The sequence below is a fragment of the Drosophila eugracilis genome, unplaced genomic scaffold (assembly GCF_018153835.1).
Source record: "Drosophila eugracilis isolate 14026-0451.02 unplaced genomic scaffold, ASM1815383v1 contig_2088, whole genome shotgun sequence".
Lineage (NCBI taxonomy): Eukaryota > Metazoa > Arthropoda > Insecta > Diptera > Drosophilidae > Drosophila > Drosophila eugracilis.
Genome location: NW_024572964.1, coordinates 4,395,075 through 4,413,716, shown reverse-complemented (window position 1 = coordinate 4,413,716; position 18,642 = coordinate 4,395,075). Strand labels below are relative to the sequence as shown.

The 18,642-nt window shown below is 41.7% G+C and overlaps 5 protein-coding genes across 5 annotated transcripts; 2 read left to right on the top strand and 3 right to left on the bottom strand.

The window, feature by feature from the left end:
• Window positions 1-223: 223 nt before the first annotated feature.
• On the bottom strand, window positions 224-14,130 carry LOC108108191 (mucin-2). Its single transcript, XM_017216143.2, has 6 exons — window positions 13,868-14,130; window positions 5,815-5,933; window positions 3,921-4,236; window positions 3,619-3,856; window positions 3,396-3,558; window positions 224-3,334 (listed from the first exon to the last, which is right to left on the bottom strand). The coding sequence occupies exons 2-6, from the start codon at window positions 5,899-5,901 to the stop codon at window positions 641-643; spliced, it is 3,498 nt and encodes a 1,165-aa protein (XP_017071632.1). The 5' UTR covers window positions 5,902-5,933; window positions 13,868-14,130; the 3' UTR covers window positions 224-640.
• On the top strand, window positions 10,709-11,492 carry LOC108108192. Its single transcript, XM_017216144.1, has 4 exons — window positions 10,709-10,763; window positions 10,817-10,972; window positions 11,032-11,199; window positions 11,254-11,492. The coding sequence occupies exons 1-4, from the start codon at window positions 10,713-10,715 to the stop codon at window positions 11,416-11,418; spliced, it is 540 nt and encodes a 179-aa protein (XP_017071633.1). The 5' UTR covers window positions 10,709-10,712; the 3' UTR covers window positions 11,419-11,492.
• Window positions 14,131-14,540: 410 nt separating the features above from the next.
• LOC108108042 (V-type proton ATPase subunit e 2) lies at window positions 14,541-15,093 on the bottom strand. The gene is made up of 2 exons (XM_017215916.2): window positions 15,071-15,093; window positions 14,541-15,010 (listed from the first exon to the last, which is right to left on the bottom strand). The coding sequence occupies exon 2, from the start codon at window positions 15,004-15,006 to the stop codon at window positions 14,749-14,751; it is 258 nt and encodes an 85-aa protein (XP_017071405.1). The 5' UTR covers window positions 15,007-15,010; window positions 15,071-15,093; the 3' UTR covers window positions 14,541-14,748.
• Window positions 15,094-15,324: 231 nt separating this feature from the next.
• LOC108108041 (zinc finger matrin-type protein 2) lies at window positions 15,325-16,162 on the top strand. The gene is made up of 2 exons (XM_017215915.2): window positions 15,325-15,545; window positions 15,608-16,162. Exons 1-2 carry the CDS (start codon window positions 15,443-15,445, stop codon window positions 16,087-16,089), a joined length of 585 nt encoding a protein of 194 aa, XP_017071404.1. The 5' UTR covers window positions 15,325-15,442; the 3' UTR covers window positions 16,090-16,162.
• LOC108108040 (phosphatidylserine lipase ABHD16A) lies at window positions 16,161-18,556 on the bottom strand. Its single transcript, XM_017215914.2, has 6 exons — window positions 18,311-18,556; window positions 17,918-18,231; window positions 17,714-17,865; window positions 16,825-17,428; window positions 16,494-16,761; window positions 16,161-16,442 (listed from the first exon to the last, which is right to left on the bottom strand). Exons 1-6 carry the CDS (start codon window positions 18,434-18,436, stop codon window positions 16,332-16,334), a joined length of 1,575 nt encoding a protein of 524 aa, XP_017071403.1. The 5' UTR covers window positions 18,437-18,556; the 3' UTR covers window positions 16,161-16,331.
• Window positions 18,557-18,642: the final 86 nt, after the last annotated feature.

The following is an 18,642-nucleotide window of genomic DNA, read 5'->3' as shown; positions in this document are numbered from 1 at the left end:
ATGATGCGCAGACAGATAATCCTCACTATCTATTTCCTAATGCAAAATACTTTTCTAATGGAAGCTTTTAGGCGCGTTATTTGAAAAGCTGTAAAATTGTAGCATACTAAAATAGTCTATGTAACATGTGTGACTTTCAAAAGAGTTTCATATATAGCCATCTTTCGATATAAATATTACTTTAATATTATTAAAATCCGTATAAAAAAGTCTACATTTCATAATAAATTATTCACATTTATTCAAAGATCGAGCTTAATAACTAAACTATATTCAAAGCTAACATTAACATAAGAATCGCAATGAACTGAAAAAAATAATATTGGAATTAGTATGATCGTATACAAACTAAAGATCCGATACTTAGGCAATGAATGTGATGTGATTTGTCTTAAATACTGAGGACTGGCAGTCGCAGATACGGCCAAGTATAACCGGAAGTGTCATTCCAAAATTGTTCCAATGTGAGTGTGTAAACAATTTTCGAACAAGATTTCGTTATTTGCACGATCGACCTAACTAAAGTTATATTCCCTACTTATAGCTAACAAAATAGTGGTATAAGCTAAATCATTGAGTTCTATGGTAGAACTTGTTTCTCTGCTAATCTCATGGTGAAGCTATTTGGCCGACTCTGTGATCACTTCTTGACCGTCACCTGGATGCCGCCCTTGACCACCGCCTCGGCGGGTGGTTGGCCGAATCTCCGGCTCTGGTTGAGGTTGCTCTTGCGCCGTATGCTGATCTTCCCTGGAGAAGGAGCCGATGCAGGCAATGGAACCGGAGCACTTGCACTTCTCTGCGTCTCCTCATCCTCGGCTGGTGGTCTATATGTTCGGATTCCGGAATTAGATCTCACCGGAAGTAATGTTACCAGTCGGTGGACACTGGGTTCCGTTGTGCTGGCAGCGAATTGCGAGATCTTGAGCATCTCCTCGTAGTTTAGTGGATCCACGACCTCTACTTCTGCTTCTCCAATCACCGGAATAGCTGCTCCTAGGACTTCAGAGGAACCATCCTCCATAAAACTTGACATGGGTTTTATAAAAGGTTCCCTGTCTAGGGGAAGGATTGATTCCGGAACTACTAATGGTACTTCAGTAGTAGTGGAGGTGGGAATGGGTCTTCTGACTTCCTCTTTTGGAGCCTGCTTGAGTTTGTTCTGCGAAAATGGTGGGAATTTGTTTGGAACACTGGGAGTAATTCCCAACTTGGAGGCTAGGGTATCGAAGATCAGCGATATGTCCTGAATGTTACTAGCATTATTAATCCTCGTTTTGATGTCATTCAGTGTTAGGTTTTCCGACTTGTCAATGTCCTCCGAAACCCAAGCTTGCAGTGTCTGATTGAAGACCTTCCTCATATTCGAATTATGACCATATCCTTGGGCAGAGGAACTGTTAACAAACTCCCACTTTGAATGCGAGGGAAACAAATTTGAGTCGTCCATCATTGTGGGTCGTTCAGTGGTAGTCCGAATGCGATTTCTCTTAGTGGTACTGGGTTCCTCCGTTGTGGTTGTGGTGGTTATTGTGATTGGTGTCGTCGTTGTGGTCTCGTCATCTAAAGTTTCGTTGGAGAGAATCGAAGACGGGGTATTTCTTTGCAGAATGATCTCCTTGAGGTTCATAAAGTTCGGCTTGGAGTGTATAACGCTCTGTGTCTTCAAGGTCTCCAGTGTCTCCTCCTCCTCAGGCTCTATCCTGGATTCTATAGCGTCTTGTGTTGGTTTTTTAGTTGCGGTGGCATTATCCTCCTTCGGCAGGTTTAGTAATTCCATGAAGAATTCACCAATGGTATCGGCCAAAACAGAATTATCCGTTGGTTTCAGTGAGGGTAAGGATGGAGATTTGGTTGGCTTTGGTGAACTATTAACTGCGATCTTTGAGGATGATGTGGTGGCTTCCACCTTTTTCAGCTTCATTTCTTGTTTAGTGGTTACCTCAAGATTATCTGTCTTCTGAACTTTCTTTTCCTGAACTTCTGTCTTCTCATGCAGAGTCTGATTCACATTTTTAATTGAATGTACTATGGGGTCTTTCTTGGCTGCCTGATCTTTCTTTTCCACCTTTTCCTGTGGCTTCTTGGCAATCACTCCTCCACCCAAATGCTCGAATCGTTCATTGCTAGCATCCAGATTGAAGGGGAGTTTCTCACCCGTTCCCATCGTAGCTTCCATAGGCTTGAATGGAGGTATGATAACATCATCAATGAGAGGAACGGGCAATGGATGTGGTTCAACCAGGGCTCCTCCCAAACGCTCAATGTTCTCAGTGCCCGGCATAAATATTGGACTGCCAAAGTTGTGGTAGAAGAGCATGTCCTGATCTTGTGGTTGTGGCCCTAGATTGGGTTTTGGCTCTTGAACTCGCAATCCGGGGTTAAGGAATCCAAGACTATAAGGATCAATGGTCACTGGAGCCACAGCTGCTGTCGGAGGAGTGGGATTGTCTCCAATGAAAGGCAGTTCGAATTCATCAATTCTCCTTTGTGGTATATGGTTCACAGTTGGAGTGGTTCCTCCTGGCAACGTCTTGGTTGGAAAAGCAGGTGGAGGACCAGGTAGCAGTTCCGGAACTTCTCTGTGCATGGGTCTCCAAGGTTGCGTATCCAAAATTGGGAAGGTGGTGAACAGGCTTGCATCCAATTTGGGCAAAGATCCTCCTTGAGATGGAGTGGGTGTGCTTACAGAGGGATAGGTAAAGGTGGTTGTGGTGGGGGTGGCCCTGGTGGTACTAGGTGGGGGTGGTGGTGGTGGGGTTGTCGTTGACGTTGTAGTAGTAGTAGTAGTTGGCTCCGTTGTTGTTGTAGTAGTTGTCGTAGGCTTAGGAGTAGTTGTAGTAGTGGTTTTCCTGGTAGTGGACGTGGTGGTTCTCTTTGTCGTAGTAGTTGCCTTGGTGGCCCTGGTGGTTGCTCTGGTGGTGCTAGAAGGACCGGCAGTGGGCACCTGTTGTGGCATCACAGTCGTTAGCTTCTCAATGCTTGGCTTTTTGGGCTTTACCCTTAAGGAAAACGGTGTAACGGCAATGGCCTTGGGTGGCAAGGTGCTACTGGTGGCCTGATAGGAGCGAGTGGGCGGGGTCTTCTTGCGGGCAATGTCGGCATCTGTTTTAGTAATCTCGAAGGAACCCTCAAATGAACCTTGGATAACAGGGGCATTCTCGACATCAATATCTGGCTCCTCATCAGCTGAATGACTGCGCAACAGGGGATTCTTCGGCTTGGGTGTGCTGTTACCTCCCAAAGGTTTTGGATAAAGTGGCGTGGGAGCTGGTGTACTTCCCTTTTTCATGAGACGCTTTTCCAATTGGGTTTGACTAGTGGGCACAGTTTGCTGTTGGACAGGAAATTCCGTTATTAAGAATCTGGTTAGGATACGGTTAGAGTTTGCTTACGGCTTCTTTTAATATAGCTGCAGATCGCACCACCTGCTCATCCATGATGCGCTTAATCTCCACCGATTCCGTGTCCAAGCGCAGTGAGCGGTAAAGAGACTTTGTAGCAGACGTTTCCAGGAACAGCGATTCTTTGATGTACTCCTCAACGCTCAGAATGTTCCTTAAGAAAATAAATTCTCATATATATAATCTGAGTAGATTTTAATTATGGTTTACTTACTGTGGCAGCTTGCGGACATCCAAAAATACCCGGAATGAGACCTTTATCAGCGGACCCTCGCCGAAACCCCAGACATCAGTACGCAGTGGCTGCAATCCATTATCCATCATAGATCGCTCCACGAACCTCTTGTAGAAATCAATCTTCTGCTTGTAGGTGGTTGTGTGGTTATATTTAAGACCCGTGGAGAAGAGATCCCCTTTGGCAATGCGGAAGGAGCCCTCAAAGCCCATGACAGCTGTGCAACAAATAAATATATAATTTAGTACTTACTTAAGATTACACATCTTCTTAGTACTTACGATCTTCTAGATTGGTTTTAATAGAACTAAAGTAGAATGCCAGTCCGGCGATGGAAATGACAGCCAATAGGACAATAAATGCAGCTGTGGTCAGTATGATGCTAAAAGATCGGTTCTTGGGGTACTGAGTATGCGTCTTTGCCGAGAAGGTGGACGGGGCAATGTTCCTTCCATCCCGCCAGATGCCCCACGTATTGTACCCATACTGACTGTTCAGGCTGTGTTCATTCGTGTACGAGGGCTGCTTGTTCATGTGATAGTAAGCCCCCAGTTGAGACCTCCGGCCAACTGTGTTCTGGTATGTATAATCCGCACTCTGCGAAAAAAAAGAAGATGTCAGTTGATCTTAACTGGGTTTTTAAAGTATGCCAGTCTGATCGATCCCGAAGGCCACTAATTAGATAATTAGCCGCCAGAAGTCGCACAACTTTCTCGACCCTTCGGCCACTTTCTATCGCGACTCCCAGTCCCCAATCTAGATGACGGAAGTTGGCCTCTAACGGCCCCACTTTGGACTCAATTTTTGCTATCGCCAAGAACCGCAAACTTCCCCTTAAACTTTCCCAGCGTTATGTCAGAATCGCTATCGCCGGTGAGCACTTGTCATGATTTGTTAATGCATCTCATTAACAGTGCTGGGAAAACGCATTTAATTAGCCTGGGCTGGGGACTACAAGGTGGTACAAAGTCATTGCACCTGGTCAGATTCTCAGAATCTCTGCAAACTTCCGCAGGTTCCTGGGCACAATAGCAATCAAATAGTTAGCACATCTAATTAATAAATAAGATTGTTTTCTTTTCAAGAAATAAAGATAAAATAGGATAACCTTTTGAGATCTACATTAATCCATCCGCCCATGCTTTTTCTTCAAGTGCTTGTATTACGAGTGCCAGAAACAAGTTTTTTGCTTAAGTCTTTTGAATTGGCATTGACATTGATACTGAAAAGTCTGACAGTTAATTATATGGCATTCATATAGACTTAAACGGTGTATTGCAGCTGATATTGCTTTGATAAAAGTTCAAATAATACAAAAATGTCCACCAAATCAAACGAAATAAAATGAATCAAGTTTTTTGCTTAAGTCTTTTGATTTTGACAAACAAATTTACCCGAAAATACCCTAAGGCTTATATTATCCACTAAGCAGAACTATTCTTAAGCGTCTAAGCATTCTAAAACCGAAACCTAACTTTTAATTACAAAGTATCAATGATTTATGTTTAGAACCCTTTGGGCTACTTATTATCTCGACCTCAGGTGTAAGTGCATAAGTGCTCGGGGGGATCCCCTAGGGGCCTATGGGAAAGTTAGATTGTTTCTTGATTACCATTTAACATTCGTTAGCTGCAGGGCATTTCCCTTAGTTCCTCTCTTTCTCCCGGGAAGCACCCTTCGCTTCCCTTCCGCTAGACCCCTGCTAAGCCAACTCAGCTGGCCAAATTGCCGTCTTCTTGACTCTTTTTTTTCTTCTTCGTTCTCTTCTGTTCTTTGCTGCCTCTTCTTTCTTCGCTGCCAGAGAAAGTCATTCACCTTTTAGAACGTTCTTCTGTCGTGTTTGGCTAGCTAGTTACTCGTACCTATGTATCTTTTTTTCAGACTCTCGAGTTTGTTGGTGAATGAGGAATGCAAACAGCTCGATTCCGAGATTCTGGTCCCAAACAAACAGCCAAATGAATATATAAATATGCATGCTGCGTTCTTTGTAACAAACAAACAAAAAACAACAACGCATGGCGGACGCGAGTTGATGTAACAATTCTATTGACAAAGAGATTTTGGGGGACGATAAATGGCCCCGATTCTATTCTCTAGCCGAATGAAAATGCTAATCAAGTTCTAACTGTTAAACCTTTTGTACACGAAAGTGATAAACGATTGGGGATTACTCACCATTTGCCGACATGTCTGCGCCCTGTATATATCACTCACGCCGGATAAGCTCTGGAAGTATTTCTTTGTCCCATAGACGGTATCCATGATTCCACCGTTACAATTCCCGATCACAGGTTCTGGAAAGATATCAATTTTTCGGGAGACCATTGTTAGTGGTTTTCTTCACTTTCGTTCGGACGGTCTTTGCTTTCTTTTGGCACCACTTCGAGTGGGCCTGAGTGATCTGCGGTCGGGATCAGGCTGTGAAAAGAGTCACTAATGGGCCAGCATGCCGGAGAACCGGCTAATCCTGTTTGCCAGCCCATTAGCCAAACGAAAATTCTCACTTTTCGCCAGGGAAAAGAGGAAAAGAACAGCGCACAATTGCAATGAGATTTACATGCCGTTAACCGGTTTGATTTGCATTTTCCAAAGTACTCAAAGGTATTCAAAGGAGCATTTCTACACAATGAAAAATCATAGTAAAATTGCGGTGGAAATATTTTAGTTTTTAAGTCACCCTTGATAATGGACACTTTTCCAAGAACTTATAAAGATTTTCAAGAAGTCGTTAAAAACTTTGTTAACAAATGGAGACATTTCTCATGCTTATAAAAATTCCGCCTTCTCAATGAAAGCAGGTATCACATAAATTTCATAATTAATTGAACCACCAGACTGGCCAAAGTGAAGAGCTCTCCGGTGACCAGTCATAAAAAGCGAAAGCTTTTTGTGGCATAAACAAAAACTTTAATTAGAGAATTCCCCAACACTCTGGATACGCTCAATGGCTGAGCCCTACAAATTTGGAATTTTCACTTCATGGGAAGCTCCAGCAAGAAAGAACCTCACTCCGAATGGCTTAAGTACACGGCAGATGGGCTGGCATTGGAGTGGGTTGGGAAACCAGTTCTCCACATCGAAATCCACATCCACATCCACATCATCATAACCAAGATGGGATGCGATGGGGCCAGGTTATGGCTTGTTCCGCCGTCATATACACATGTAAGATCTCGGTATTTATAAAGCCACAATGTATGGTTTAGTTGTACATGTGCAATCATCAAAACCAAAGTTCAGGCGCGGAGAAACGTGTATAAAAATAGTTTTCGGTGCGGGAAGCCGCGGGCAGAAACCACCAACGATGGTCGGATGCTCTTTGGATGGATGATCAAGAGGTCTGGTCTGGTCTTGAGCTTGAGCTTTTCGAGCTGGCAAAAGTAAAAGTTCTGTTATTTTTAGGAATGGCTTGATGTTGGGCTCTGCCTGCCAGAGAGAAACTAATTTAATACTTTGAATGATAATCAGGGTCTGCAGTAGCCCATATTGTTGGATCATCAGAAATCGAACACAGTCTTAATGGTGGATTATGCAAAAAGGCATATTAATGGGGTTAGAGAGGGTCTGGGAAAAGCCTCTTATTTTCTATTTTCATCATGAATTGATTTACTAAAGACGTCTAAAACTCATTTAACAACAACCAACTTTACAAGATAGTAATTGGCTAACATAAATCTTTGTATTTATTCTTTTCCTGATAACCCCCATTAACTGTAAACGCAGGCCTGGAGGCTCTGTCATCGCCGCCACTTCCCATTGAAATGGAACGGAAAGCCATTTACCTAATAAAAACACCGCCAAAAACGCGCTCAAACTGGCAGAAAAAGAGGCAAATTGAAGAACCAGTGCAATTAGAGTTCAGGTACACATGTAGAGATATGTTGAAATGGCTGGGCTTCAGGGGGAGCTCAGGGAACCCTCCGCCCAAAAGACAGTTAGAACGCTTGGGGAGCCATCGTCATCGTCATCCTCAACGCTATGGCCAAAGCCATAGCCACCAGCTTTTGACCTAGATGCGCATGCGCGAAGCCACGAGGAATGAATGGGGAATGGGGCAAAGCCCGGAGACGGCCAAAACCAAAACTGGTAACTTGTGCTCGTCTCCCAGTACGTACTTACAATTGCGGTTAAACAAATGGATGTTTTTATATTCTTTTTTGGTTTATTTTTAAAATTCTCATTTCAGTTTAACCTAAAGAAGGCATTTTCTAAACAAATATTTTAAAAATCATTATAATTAAAAAGATAACTCATTTTTAATCCCAACTTTAGTTCTATAAATTTGACCTCAATTGTGTTTACTTTGCTGTGTTTGGAGAAAGAAAGAATAAATTGACTTGCGTCTGAGCCGCGTGAAAAAGTTAACGAAAAATACAAAAATAATTCTGGCACACACACTCGCTTGGACAGCGATTTATTTTTTTTTATTTCTGTATTTTTCGATTTAGGCATTAAGTATTAAGACGTCGCCGGCCACGCATAAGTTGATTAAATTTCTCGCATTAGCCGATTTTCTCTATCGGTGAAATTGCTGGACGAAAAAGCGTCAGAGAATGATTGATGAGAATTTGATCTGGAAATTCAGACAGTTGTCGGTCTATATGTACAACAAGTCTATAGGTACATATATATATATATATAGTTGCAAAAATACCTAACGGAAGTCGGCCATTAACCCGTTGGCACGTTAACCCATTGTGGTTGATATCTGGCCAAAAGCGTAGGAATTTGCGAGGCGATTTTCGGCCAGATTAAGATTCCCAGCCACTTTCAATCATAATAGCCTCGCCGACAAAGCATCGAAGAAAGTGAAATGTGACAGGTGGGGTTTCTTTTGAGGGAGGGGTAGAGGGGGTTTTACAGGTGAGGCATCGATGTCAATGGATGCTTATCAGAAAACGACGGTGAAATGGAAAGTTCATTTCGAACGCATCGGAAACTAGAGGAGCTGCTCATTAAATTATTATTTATCTACACATTTGACTTTGTTTGGCTTTGGAAAGTGTTGACCAATTGCCGGCCACGTTTTTTTGGCATCCATCCTTCATAATGGAGGCACGGAACCGCTAGCCATATGTCATAATTGATGCCTCAATTTAACTGGGCAGTGTGCAAATTTATGCAATCTTCTTTCTTTGCTTTCCTTTCCCAAAAGAAAGGCAGCGAAGAGCGCAAATGAAAATCAGATAACTAGTCTAATGTAAACAGAACGGACAGTACAGTAGATATTCGTTATGAAATAAACTAAAATAAAAAAATAAAGGTAACATAATTTAAATACATCTCAAACCAAGAATATAAAACGAAAATATGTCTAGTAATTAAGGTTTTCTTCTCTCTTTTTTCTCTCTACTTAAAGAAACCCATCTGATAAGAAGACTTTGTTGTACGCTAAATTTCACCCGATATCCACAAAAAAGGGGCGATGAATGGGCGAACAAAGTAACGTTGCCGCTAATTGTATAATAAATTAATTAAATTGTTTATGGCCATTAAGAAATGAATATGTATGCGTCGAGAGCAATCTGTGCAGCTTTTGCAGTTTCGTAATAGCTCTAACGGCGCCAGCTACCAAGGTCTTACTGGAGCATAACCACTTTATTAAGATGGGGGAAGAACATACACTAGTATATACCTATCTTCAGATTATTCCGAACTACTCAGCAGACAAAGTAAATCTCTTTGTCTCCTACCATTGCGGAACTAAAAGTGCATTTCATTTCTATGACAAACAGAGGGGAAAAGTTGACAAGAACGAAAAGAATAGAAATAAAAAATATATTATAACATGCGAAGAGTGGATGGTAAAGAGTGTTGGGAATAGTCATTAAAAGCATTCACCGTTACACCTTAACCGACGACCAAACTAATTAAAAACAAACAAATCCGACAAGTATTTCTCACATGTGAGCATACCCCATTGCAGAATTATTCGGGAACTTGATTACTCATTCTCGCAGAACTTTGGGTACTTGTCTTTGGCCGAGGACTGACGGTACAGGGCAACCCATCGAAGGTGAAAAGTGTCAAGTCAGGTGGCCAGAACACGAACCGTTAGGCTGAGGTAACAGTATTAACAACAGTGCTAAATGCCGGATAGGCTGACTAGTCAGCCAAGTTGGGAAGCGGGTGAATTCTCTTCAAATTGCTTAGCGAACTCCGAAAAAGATATTTTAAGATCAACACTGTTTAGGAACGATAGCAACTTAGCTTTTCATTTCCGATCCAAATAAAGAGGAAGTGGTTTTAGAAGAAAAATAAATCAATTTCCCACAGGAACTCAAATTTAGAATCTAAGATTTTGGTGAAACATTTCTCATCAAAGTTTGGCAAGAGTATCAAAACAGCATTCTCCGAAAGTATTGTAAACCCTACCTATTGAACTATTCTATATTTATTCAAAAAACATACATATACTGGATATGCAAATAACGAATCACATACCAATTAAAATGACTTCGAAGCCAATTAATTTTTTCGTTGAAGTGGAAAACCCAACTTGTTCTGAATAACTCTATTTGGCTTGTGGCTCAGAGCCCGTGTCTAAATGCAAATGTCAACATATGGAAGACAGCTTCCTCTTAGTATGCATCGACGCACTTGGCGGATAAGAACCCGAACTGCAATTAGTGCCACGATCAACATGCGCAGCACGCACATCCAGTAGAGAACCACTCCTCCGACTCTTTTCCAGACCAACCCATACCCATTCAGCCATCTGAATCCATACCCACTGAAACTCACACCAGAGAAATGTTTTCCTATTCTACTCGGCATCTGTCTGCGTGGAAATGCTTTCCATCTGTCTGAAACAGACAGAGAAATTAAAAATTCGGTTTCAGATCTATACTAACTGTTTGGGATTTAAGTTATAAGTATTTATTTTGTTTTTATTTAATCTGTTTTAAATTGTAGTTTTTTTTAAACGATTAATAGGCGACGATTGTGAGTTTTGATAAGAATAAATGCTTTATTTAAATTATAATTGGTCTTTTAAATTTTGGATGATTTTCTGGCGAAGTGGTGTGGATAAATCAGTTTAAAAAATACATCAGGTTATGATGGTCAACAGAATGGGCTTCTTCCTTAAGGTCATCATTTTAACAACATATTTGATAATGAAGGTAAAATATTCCACCTAATTATTTAAAAGTCATTCTAATAGCTAAATTTTAAGGTCTTTTGTCTAGTGGAATTCACAAACTTAAAGTGTACGACTTTGGATAAGGATTTTGCAGATATTGGTTATTGCACTTTGAAATCCGTGAACCGCACGTACAAATATGTTTCCATTAAAATTAAACTTTTGAGGGTTCCCGTAACAAAAGTTAAGGTATGATAAGGAATATGGCTATTATATCCAGTTAATAATATTTCACTATTTGAATTCAGGTGAAATTCGGACTATATAGACGCCTCAATGGCTATAAGCCTTTTCTATACAATTTTACGGTAGATGCCTGCAAATTCTTGAAATCTCCAAATTCCAATCCCGTTGCTAATTACTTCTACGGTTTCTTCAAAGAATTTTCCAATATGAATCACTCTTGCCCCTATGATGTAAATATCGCATAGTTTCCTGAGTTTATTTTATTTTAAAATATCTCCTTTCAGCACGATATTGTCCTGGATAAGATGACTTATGACAGCTTTTCTCACCAAGTTACCAATAGATTGCCTTTTCCTGAAGGAAGATATATGATTGAAATCCACTGGATGGCCTATGACATTAATCGGGTTATAACTCAATTCTATTATACAATATCTCACCAAAGCTAATCGATGTATAAGTGACAGCAAAAGAATAAGCAAGTTTGAAATAAACCAATATTTTGAGCAGTGCACTCGAGTGATCTATTCGCTTTACCGCAACGAACTCTTGCATTTGAGGTCGCTTTCCTCTTGGCAGGCGAAACAAAGATCGGCCCATTAGAGGCGATTTTACATCATTTGAATGCAATTTAGCCGCAGCTTAGCGTTATGTTCTATTTCGCCCCAGCACGAACTGCTGGCCAAGTCAGCTGGAAGAGATCAATCTGATGGCCACTGTCTTCTGATTCCACTGTCATTTGGCTTTAAGCAGAAGAATCGTGAGGCACGGATGATCAGTCGGTCTGCCAATTTGGGCCATTCGCGATATATCTTCATGATGAGCCGAGTCTCGACCATTTCTTGACCAATTTCCGATTCTCAACGCAGATTCTTTTGCTGGCAAAGAAGAAAGAACACAAGAAAATCCACAACAGAGAAGAAAAATTTTGCGGAGGCGGGGATTCAAATTCAAAGACAACCTGGAATCTGAAATCTCAGATCTCGGCGGTTCGGGTTGAGACTTGACCGGGTCTTAACGAGCGAAAGTGTTTCATTAACTCGTAAATGAATAATTTGAGTGTCGAGACAACGAAAACGAAATCAAAATAAACAGAAACAGAAACCAGCACTCACACCCGAGAAACGCTCGTAAAAATGTACATAATTTTTCAATCTCAATCTGGTTTTGCGCATTTCTATTTCGTCTGTCGTTTGATCCACTTCCGACTCATGAAAATAAAAAAAAAATGAAAATTTTCATTGCCTCAGTGAAACTAATTTGAGGTGAAAATTGTCCAAATAAAAAAATGAAAAAAATAATGGGAGAAACATAGAAAATGGCTTGGTGACAGATGGACAGAAAGAGCGAAAGATATGGGTGTGTTTATGCGTCTAGGATTCAGATGCTGACTTGGATTTGGAAGTGGATTTGGCAACCTGTCGAGACAGCCTTGTCTGAGTTCCAATCCGAATCCGAGTCCAAGTCTGAGTGGCTCGTGCTGAGTCAGTGTTTTTTTGGCACTTTCTCCATTCAAAGACGACCACTGCACTTATCAATGACTCAGTCCGAATTGGTTAGGATCTCTCGGGAATTTGCGTAAATTGTCGGTTATTACTGTGTGCCCCGCCTCGAATTGGGTCAGAAAATGAGTGCCGAGAGCCACAGCCTCTTCCTGTCTTGATGCCGCTGTTTCTTTTTCATTTAAGAGCCAGAACCGTAAACGCTAAAAACTTTAACTGCGACTAAAAATCAATTTCCGCACCGACACAGATAGGCGCATGCAAAACGCTCATATCTGTAATGGGCACAGCTGCGGTCAAAATAATAGCACCACAGGCTGGGCCCATAAAAACTTAATTGTTTAGCAATATTAATATACAGTTGTGAAAATGTAGGAAAATGAAATATTCAGTTTACGACGGGTTTTTGTTATTAATTTTAAAAATGATATTCTCTCTTGATTTAAATAAAGAAAAGAAATTTAATATTATATTAAAGTATTAAAGTCTTGCAATGTTTATCATAATCTTACATTTATGAAATTTCCTTATTTTTCCAATACTACATTGCTATCAATATGACCCCATCTGTCCATGCTACTATAACAATCCAGCGTCATAATGGGAGACCCACTCATCTTATGGCGGTTAGTGGGATCGGAGAATAATGGAGTTTCCTCCCCCGGATGCACTCCACCGATCCCCGGTGATTCCAAAACATAGTGCAACGGGTACGGGGCCACTGGCGGCTATAACTATAACGACCAAGACCGAAGTGAACTGAGCACCGAGCACTGAACTGTCAATTGGCCCAGTTCATGAACGTGGTAATTGCGCGGTTAGCGACATATAAAGCAACACCAAGAAAGATTGCGAGGAGACGACAAAACGTTCTCCGGGCCATTGTTTTTGAGCTCTTTGGACGATCACCTGTCCACCTTTTTAGCCATTCTCAACGCTTTTATTGGTGCCGGTGCCAGTTGGTTTCGGAATTCTTTGCTCTTTGCCGCCCTTTTTTTTTGGGTGCAGAGTCTTAATTTCTAATTTCTTTTATTACAGACTGGTTTTGTTTTGTTTTTTGTTGTTGATTTTTTTGTTGGTCAGAGCCTCACTTTTGGGCACCTTTTTTTATTGCCATTCTTTCGTTTAAACATCCATAATTTTGTAGCTTTGCCAGCTCGTTTGTGTGCGATTATTGCTCTTGGCCAGGCTTTCTTGTACACTCCATCGTTTTCTACCTCTTACGCTTACGAAGTAATGTAACCAGTTTTGGACCTTCTGCTGGCCGGGCTGCTTTATGGCATGTCTAACTAGTTTATGGCCCAGGTCGCGTCTTAGGGAGAGTCGGGAGTCGGGAATGATCCTGCTCCCGGGTGCCTTTCTTGCAAATTAAGTTGTAAACTCCTGAATAGCTCACCTGCTGGGTTTTGATTTGGCTAATTATCTTCCCCCGTTGTTGAAGAAGTATGGTTCCATTTGATCAAAGCTCTGGTTAAATAAATAAAACACCTTGCAATCGACTTGAATTTAAATTCAATCACAAATATTGCACAGTTTCAAATATTTTCATCGGATTATTCGCTATTGATTTGAAAATTCACGGTATTCTGTTTTCGGACACTGAGCACACGTTTGTGAAAAGACGACTGATCGCGCCCGTTACTGAAGGTAAACTGAACATGAGTAACTGAAGACGGTGACCACAAATCTCAGTGGTTGTCCCCCAAGAAGCGAAGAAAAGAGAAATGAAGACGGGCAATAGCCTCAAAGAGAGCAGTCGGAATTCTTTACGCTCTTTCTATAAATGTGCGTGCTTCTCTGTAGGCCGCATTGGCGCTTATGTTGCTGGGAAAATGTTATCATGCATCGAATGTTAAGTCAGCCTTAAAAAATATAAGTTATTCTGCTGTTATTCAAATGGAGATTGCTTACATCTATTGTTCAGCGGCTACTGAATCGGTTTTAAAGAAAACTAAAATATATACAATTGCAAAGTGAAAAGAAAAATTGCTTATCTTTTTGCTTGGAATGTCAAAATACTTTCTTATTTTCGGAATACATTTAACTTTTATATGATTAAAAAATTAATCTATTGCCCAAATTGCTTTTATTCAGAATTGTGTAAACAAATCAATGTAATTTTAAACATCTTTAATTTTAAGGTTTAAGTTTAAAGTATTTCGCACTTAACAGAACAATAGATATTTGCACATTTTATTTACAACATAATATAAACAGTTTAAGAGGTGATTATGCTGGAATAGTCTAGTTAGTTGGCTTTTTTATTCTCGAAATCCTTTAACCAGCTACGATTGGGTTGTTCCAGGACTTGCCAATCATGGCCACAACATCCCGCTTTAGCTTGGGTCCAATCAAGGGATTCATCTGGGCCATGTAGCAACACAGCCAAAAGAGCCAGCAGCAGGCAGCGGCCAGCATCAGGATGCAGCGAATTAGGTTCTGGTGAGGACCTTTCGGGGTCATCATCGGCATGGCGATTCCCACGCCGCCCCACAAAGCGGTAAAAAACAGCACAGGAAAGAAAGCGGCGCCCATTTTTCTAAATCGATTTATTTATCGTCAAGATTATCCTTGATTTCACGTTATTTTATAATCCTACCGTTTTTCCACAACTTTTGTATACGAAAAATCAATAATTATCGATATCTATATTGATATTTTGATATTTTCAAGTCATCGATATAGTATCATATAAAAAACGTTTGGCTGTCGTTTATTGACTTATAAGACCTTGGTTTTCTAATAAAATAAGCTTAAAGATTGGGTATAATATTTAAAATGTACATGTTTTTAAATTTCATGAACAGCGACACTGCTTTCATGAACTTCCGATAACATCTGATTAAAAACCAGGTGGGCATCCCCAGCATAACTAGACTAGACGCAAACCGAGCATCTCTAACAAAAATATTTACAATTTTTCATTTTCATAGTTTTACACAATAGCTTTTAGATAGATCCCAGCGCCACCATGACTATGCGACCTGATGACCACCGAAGGAAATGGGACAAGAACGAGTACGAGAAGCTGGCGGCGGAGCGGCTTCTCAATCAGGTGGCGCCCAAGGAAGAAGGTCAGTAGATGAAGAATTTCACTTGACGCCCTTTAAAACTGAATATTTTTAATCCCCTTCAGAACCCGTGCAACGGGAGAACCTTAAGCGACGTGATTACAAGGTCGACCTGGACAGCAAGCTCGGCAAGAGCGTGGTTATCAACAAGAACACACCCACCTCACAATCTGGCGGATACTACTGCAATGTTTGTGACTGCGTGGTCAAGGACTCCATAAATTTTCTAGACCACATCAACGGGAAAAAGCATCAGCGCAATCTTGGTATGTCCATGAAGGTGGAACGAAGCACAGTCGACCAGGTGAAGGAGCGCTTCCAGCAGAACAAAAAGAAGATGGAGGAGAAGCAAAAGGACTACGAACTAGAGCGCCGCCTTCGCGAGGCCAAGGAGGAGGAGGATCGCTACAAGGAGCATCGCAAGGAGAAGCGGAAAGAACGGAAACGCAAGGCTGAGGACACGGACTTCGAGTCCGGCGGCATGCCCGATGACATGGCAGCCATCATGGGCTTCTCCGGCTTCGGTGGCTCGAAGAAAAACTCGTAGTAATTAAGTGTTAAACTGCCTCCCAATTTAGTTGTACAATGAAATAGAAACTCACCACCAAAAGCTGCGCCTAGTTTAACTTGTGACATTTATTTCGTATATAAGACAATTTTACACCAGTTGTCCAGCTTCCCGGCTGTTCCCAGTTAGAATAATTTAATAAGCAGTCAGAATGCAAAAATGACTAAAAAACCATTTCACTAAGTCTAAGCATACGGCCGTACATCATCTTCGGAATGGGCTTATGTGAACACAAATCCCTGCTCGGTGGGAATGTCCCACGGCATGGTGAAAAACTCTCCGGGCAGCTGGGTGCAGTGCGTCGAGTTGTAGTCGCGTAAATGCTTGCGCAGCTAAAAGAAGCATTATCAGCATTTATAAGTTGAAAATGCCATTTAACTCACCAAGAAGATAGCCATAAGGTTGCGCACCTCTTCTGAGTAATCGGCTCCTATGTTCATTGGGAAGGACTTGCCCTCATCAGAGGCGTAGGTAATAAGGCGTGACATACATAGCTTCTCGTCGGCGGTGGGGATACTGTACGGTTCCAGAGGCTTAGACAGCAGCCCCTTAGCCTTGTTCAACTGGGAAGCCCCAAAAATGTTGGGATACCGGTGCTTGAGCACAGACAAGACCAAGAAATTACCGCGGTTGGTGTCAATGCGATTGTCTCTAAAGAAATTTAAAGGATTTCCTGATTAAAATATTTTTCAAAAAGACAATTTTATTACTCACTCTGCAATAATCTCATCCTCTGTGCGGCGGATGAAGGATATGGGTCCATTAAACTCGTTGGCCATCTCGGCATTGTTCAAATTGCAGTAGTTGCGAATGGCTACCTTGACAATGCCCGCCAATGCAGCTGGCATACGAGGATAGGCCAAGTATAGGACATCATCGAATGTGGCGTCCAGCACCACTCCCTTGACATCTGGATATACAGAGGCAGCGTACAAAGTACTAAAACCGCCAATACTCCAGCCATACAAAATGATGTCCTCCACAGAGAACCCGAGATTATTGATAGCAAACTGTACCACGGCATCAATGGCATTTTTGTCTTGGTGGGGAAAAGGCGTTCCCGAACTTCCGGCAAATCCGGGATGATTCCACCCAAGAACTGAGTATTTTAAGGCCACTGGGGTGCCCATTATGCCCACTTCATAGAAGCCTGCATTGCCCTCGGAGCAAATGACCAGGGTTTTGCCATTTCCAACGTTGTCGTTGCGGTTGTCAATAAACAATGTATCGATTTCGTTCGAATCAATAGTCTTGACCTTATAGCGGATACCATTGTCATCCTCGATCAGCTTGGCGCGCCCAGAGATTAGCATGGGTCCTAAAGAAAAAAAAATACTTTTAATGTATAAACTAGCAGGTATATATAGCTAAGTGGCTTAATGGGAAAACTCGTTTGTAGACTATCTGGCTAAAAGTTTTTAGAAAAGATATATAAGTAGAAATGACCGGAGTATGTGTGACTAATATATTTGTTGAGTATGTATGACCTAATGCAGAAATTGCGCACAACTTTGTGCTTTAGCGAATCTGAGGTGACCGATTACACTTTTGATTGGCTTTCATAAAGCTACATATATAACTCCTATAAAGCCTTTTTTCTTACGCATGAATTTCTGGAGCAGCTTAACAGATCCCGGATAGATAATGGATAGCCCAAATGTGTTGATGGCCAGGTAGGCGATGACCTCACAGGGCACAGTGGCCAATTGAAGCGGCTCCCGTCTGTTGGTCGTAACCACGGGCTTCTTAGTATCACTGTAGATCAAGAGTTATCAGAGTTATCCAGTTCAGTTCGACCACAACTCACCCGGTTAAAGCTTTTACATCGAAATCCACTGGCCAGGCGTCAAACTCGATATCAAAGCGGCGCAGCTCGCTATTGGCACCTCCAGCCGTCTTGGTGGCCTTTGCCTGGACAAGGGCCTTCATCATGTTGGAGTAGGACCGCGATTGCTTGCGCCCCAAGCCGCGCATTACCAGCGAAATTATCACGATGAGTCCCACACTGGTGGTGATCTTGGCCAGCGTCGGTATGGAATCGGTCACCAGGTAGCCACGCCGATAGAGAAATGTGACGAGCAGGGGCGATGTGTAGTAGCCCACGGACCACATCACTGAGAGCTGTAAAGAGGAAAGTCCATTTGCTACACTCCCATATGCTCCAGTTTTTCGTTTCTCCGTGGGATTGGAGGGTACATACCGTCGATAGAATCTGCTCGCCAAACTTTTCAACAGCCCCGGCCTCGTACATCTTGCGCTGCGGCTCCGGCACACCCCGATATTCCATAAAGAGATTGGGGCCGAACACGTAATTGAGGAAACTCATATTGAATTGGATCGGTATAGGTACGTCTGGATATATTTAATTTTCTCTATTTTCTTGTAAATGATGTGAAAGCTGTTCCAGGGTTTCACACTCACAAACAGATGTTTCACTTCGATTACCAGGGCTGGATAGAGAGATGATTTAACGGTATATGGCTAACTTAAACGTAATTCTTAAGTTATAAAAGAAATTAAAAGTACAATTCC

What these genes read in the sequence shown, in the direction of transcription:
- LOC108108042 (XM_017215916.2), bottom strand. Translation starts at nt 15,006, where the DNA reads ATGGGCGCCGCTTTCTTTCCTGTGCTGTTTTTTACCGCTTTGTGGGGC.
- LOC108108041 (XM_017215915.2), top strand. Translation starts at nt 15,443, where the DNA reads ATGACTATGCGACCTGATGACCACCGAAGGAAATGGGACAAGAACGAG. An exon ending in GGTGGCGCCCAAGGAAGAAG is followed by an intron (nt 15,546 to 15,607) that starts GTCAGTAGATGA and finishes AATCCCCTTCAG; the next exon opens with AACCCGTGCAACGGGAGAAC.
- LOC108108040 (XM_017215914.2), bottom strand. Translation starts at nt 18,436, where the DNA reads ATGAGTTTCCTCAATTACGTGTTCGGCCCCAATCTCTTTATGGAATAT. An exon ending in GATGTAAAAGCTTTAACCGG is followed by an intron (nt 17,866 to 17,917) that starts GTGAGTTGTGGT and finishes CTTGATCTACAG; the next exon opens with TGATACTAAGAAGCCCGTGG. An exon ending in GAGGATGAGATTATTGCAGA is followed by an intron (nt 16,762 to 16,824) that starts GTGAGTAATAAA and finishes AAATTTCTTTAG; the next exon opens with AGACAATCGCATTGACACCA.
- LOC108108191 (XM_017216143.2), bottom strand. Translation starts at nt 5,901, where the DNA reads ATGGATACCGTCTATGGGACAAAGAAATACTTCCAGAGCTTATCCGGC. An exon ending in TAAAACCAATCTAGAAGATC is followed by an intron (nt 3,857 to 3,920) that starts GTAAGTACTAAG and finishes TTTGTTGCACAG; the next exon opens with CTGTCATGGGCTTTGAGGGC. An exon ending in GATGTCCGCAAGCTGCCACA is followed by an intron (nt 3,559 to 3,618) that starts GTAAGTAAACCA and finishes TATTTTCTTAAG; the next exon opens with GAACATTCTGAGCGTTGAGG.
- LOC108108192 (XM_017216144.1), top strand. Translation starts at nt 10,713, where the DNA reads ATGGGCTTCTTCCTTAAGGTCATCATTTTAACAACATATTTGATAATG. An exon ending in TTCCCGTAACAAAAGTTAAG is followed by an intron (nt 10,973 to 11,031) that starts GTATGATAAGGA and finishes ATTTGAATTCAG; the next exon opens with GTGAAATTCGGACTATATAG. An exon ending in ATCACTCTTGCCCCTATGAT is followed by an intron (nt 11,200 to 11,253) that starts GTAAATATCGCA and finishes ATCTCCTTTCAG; the next exon opens with CACGATATTGTCCTGGATAA.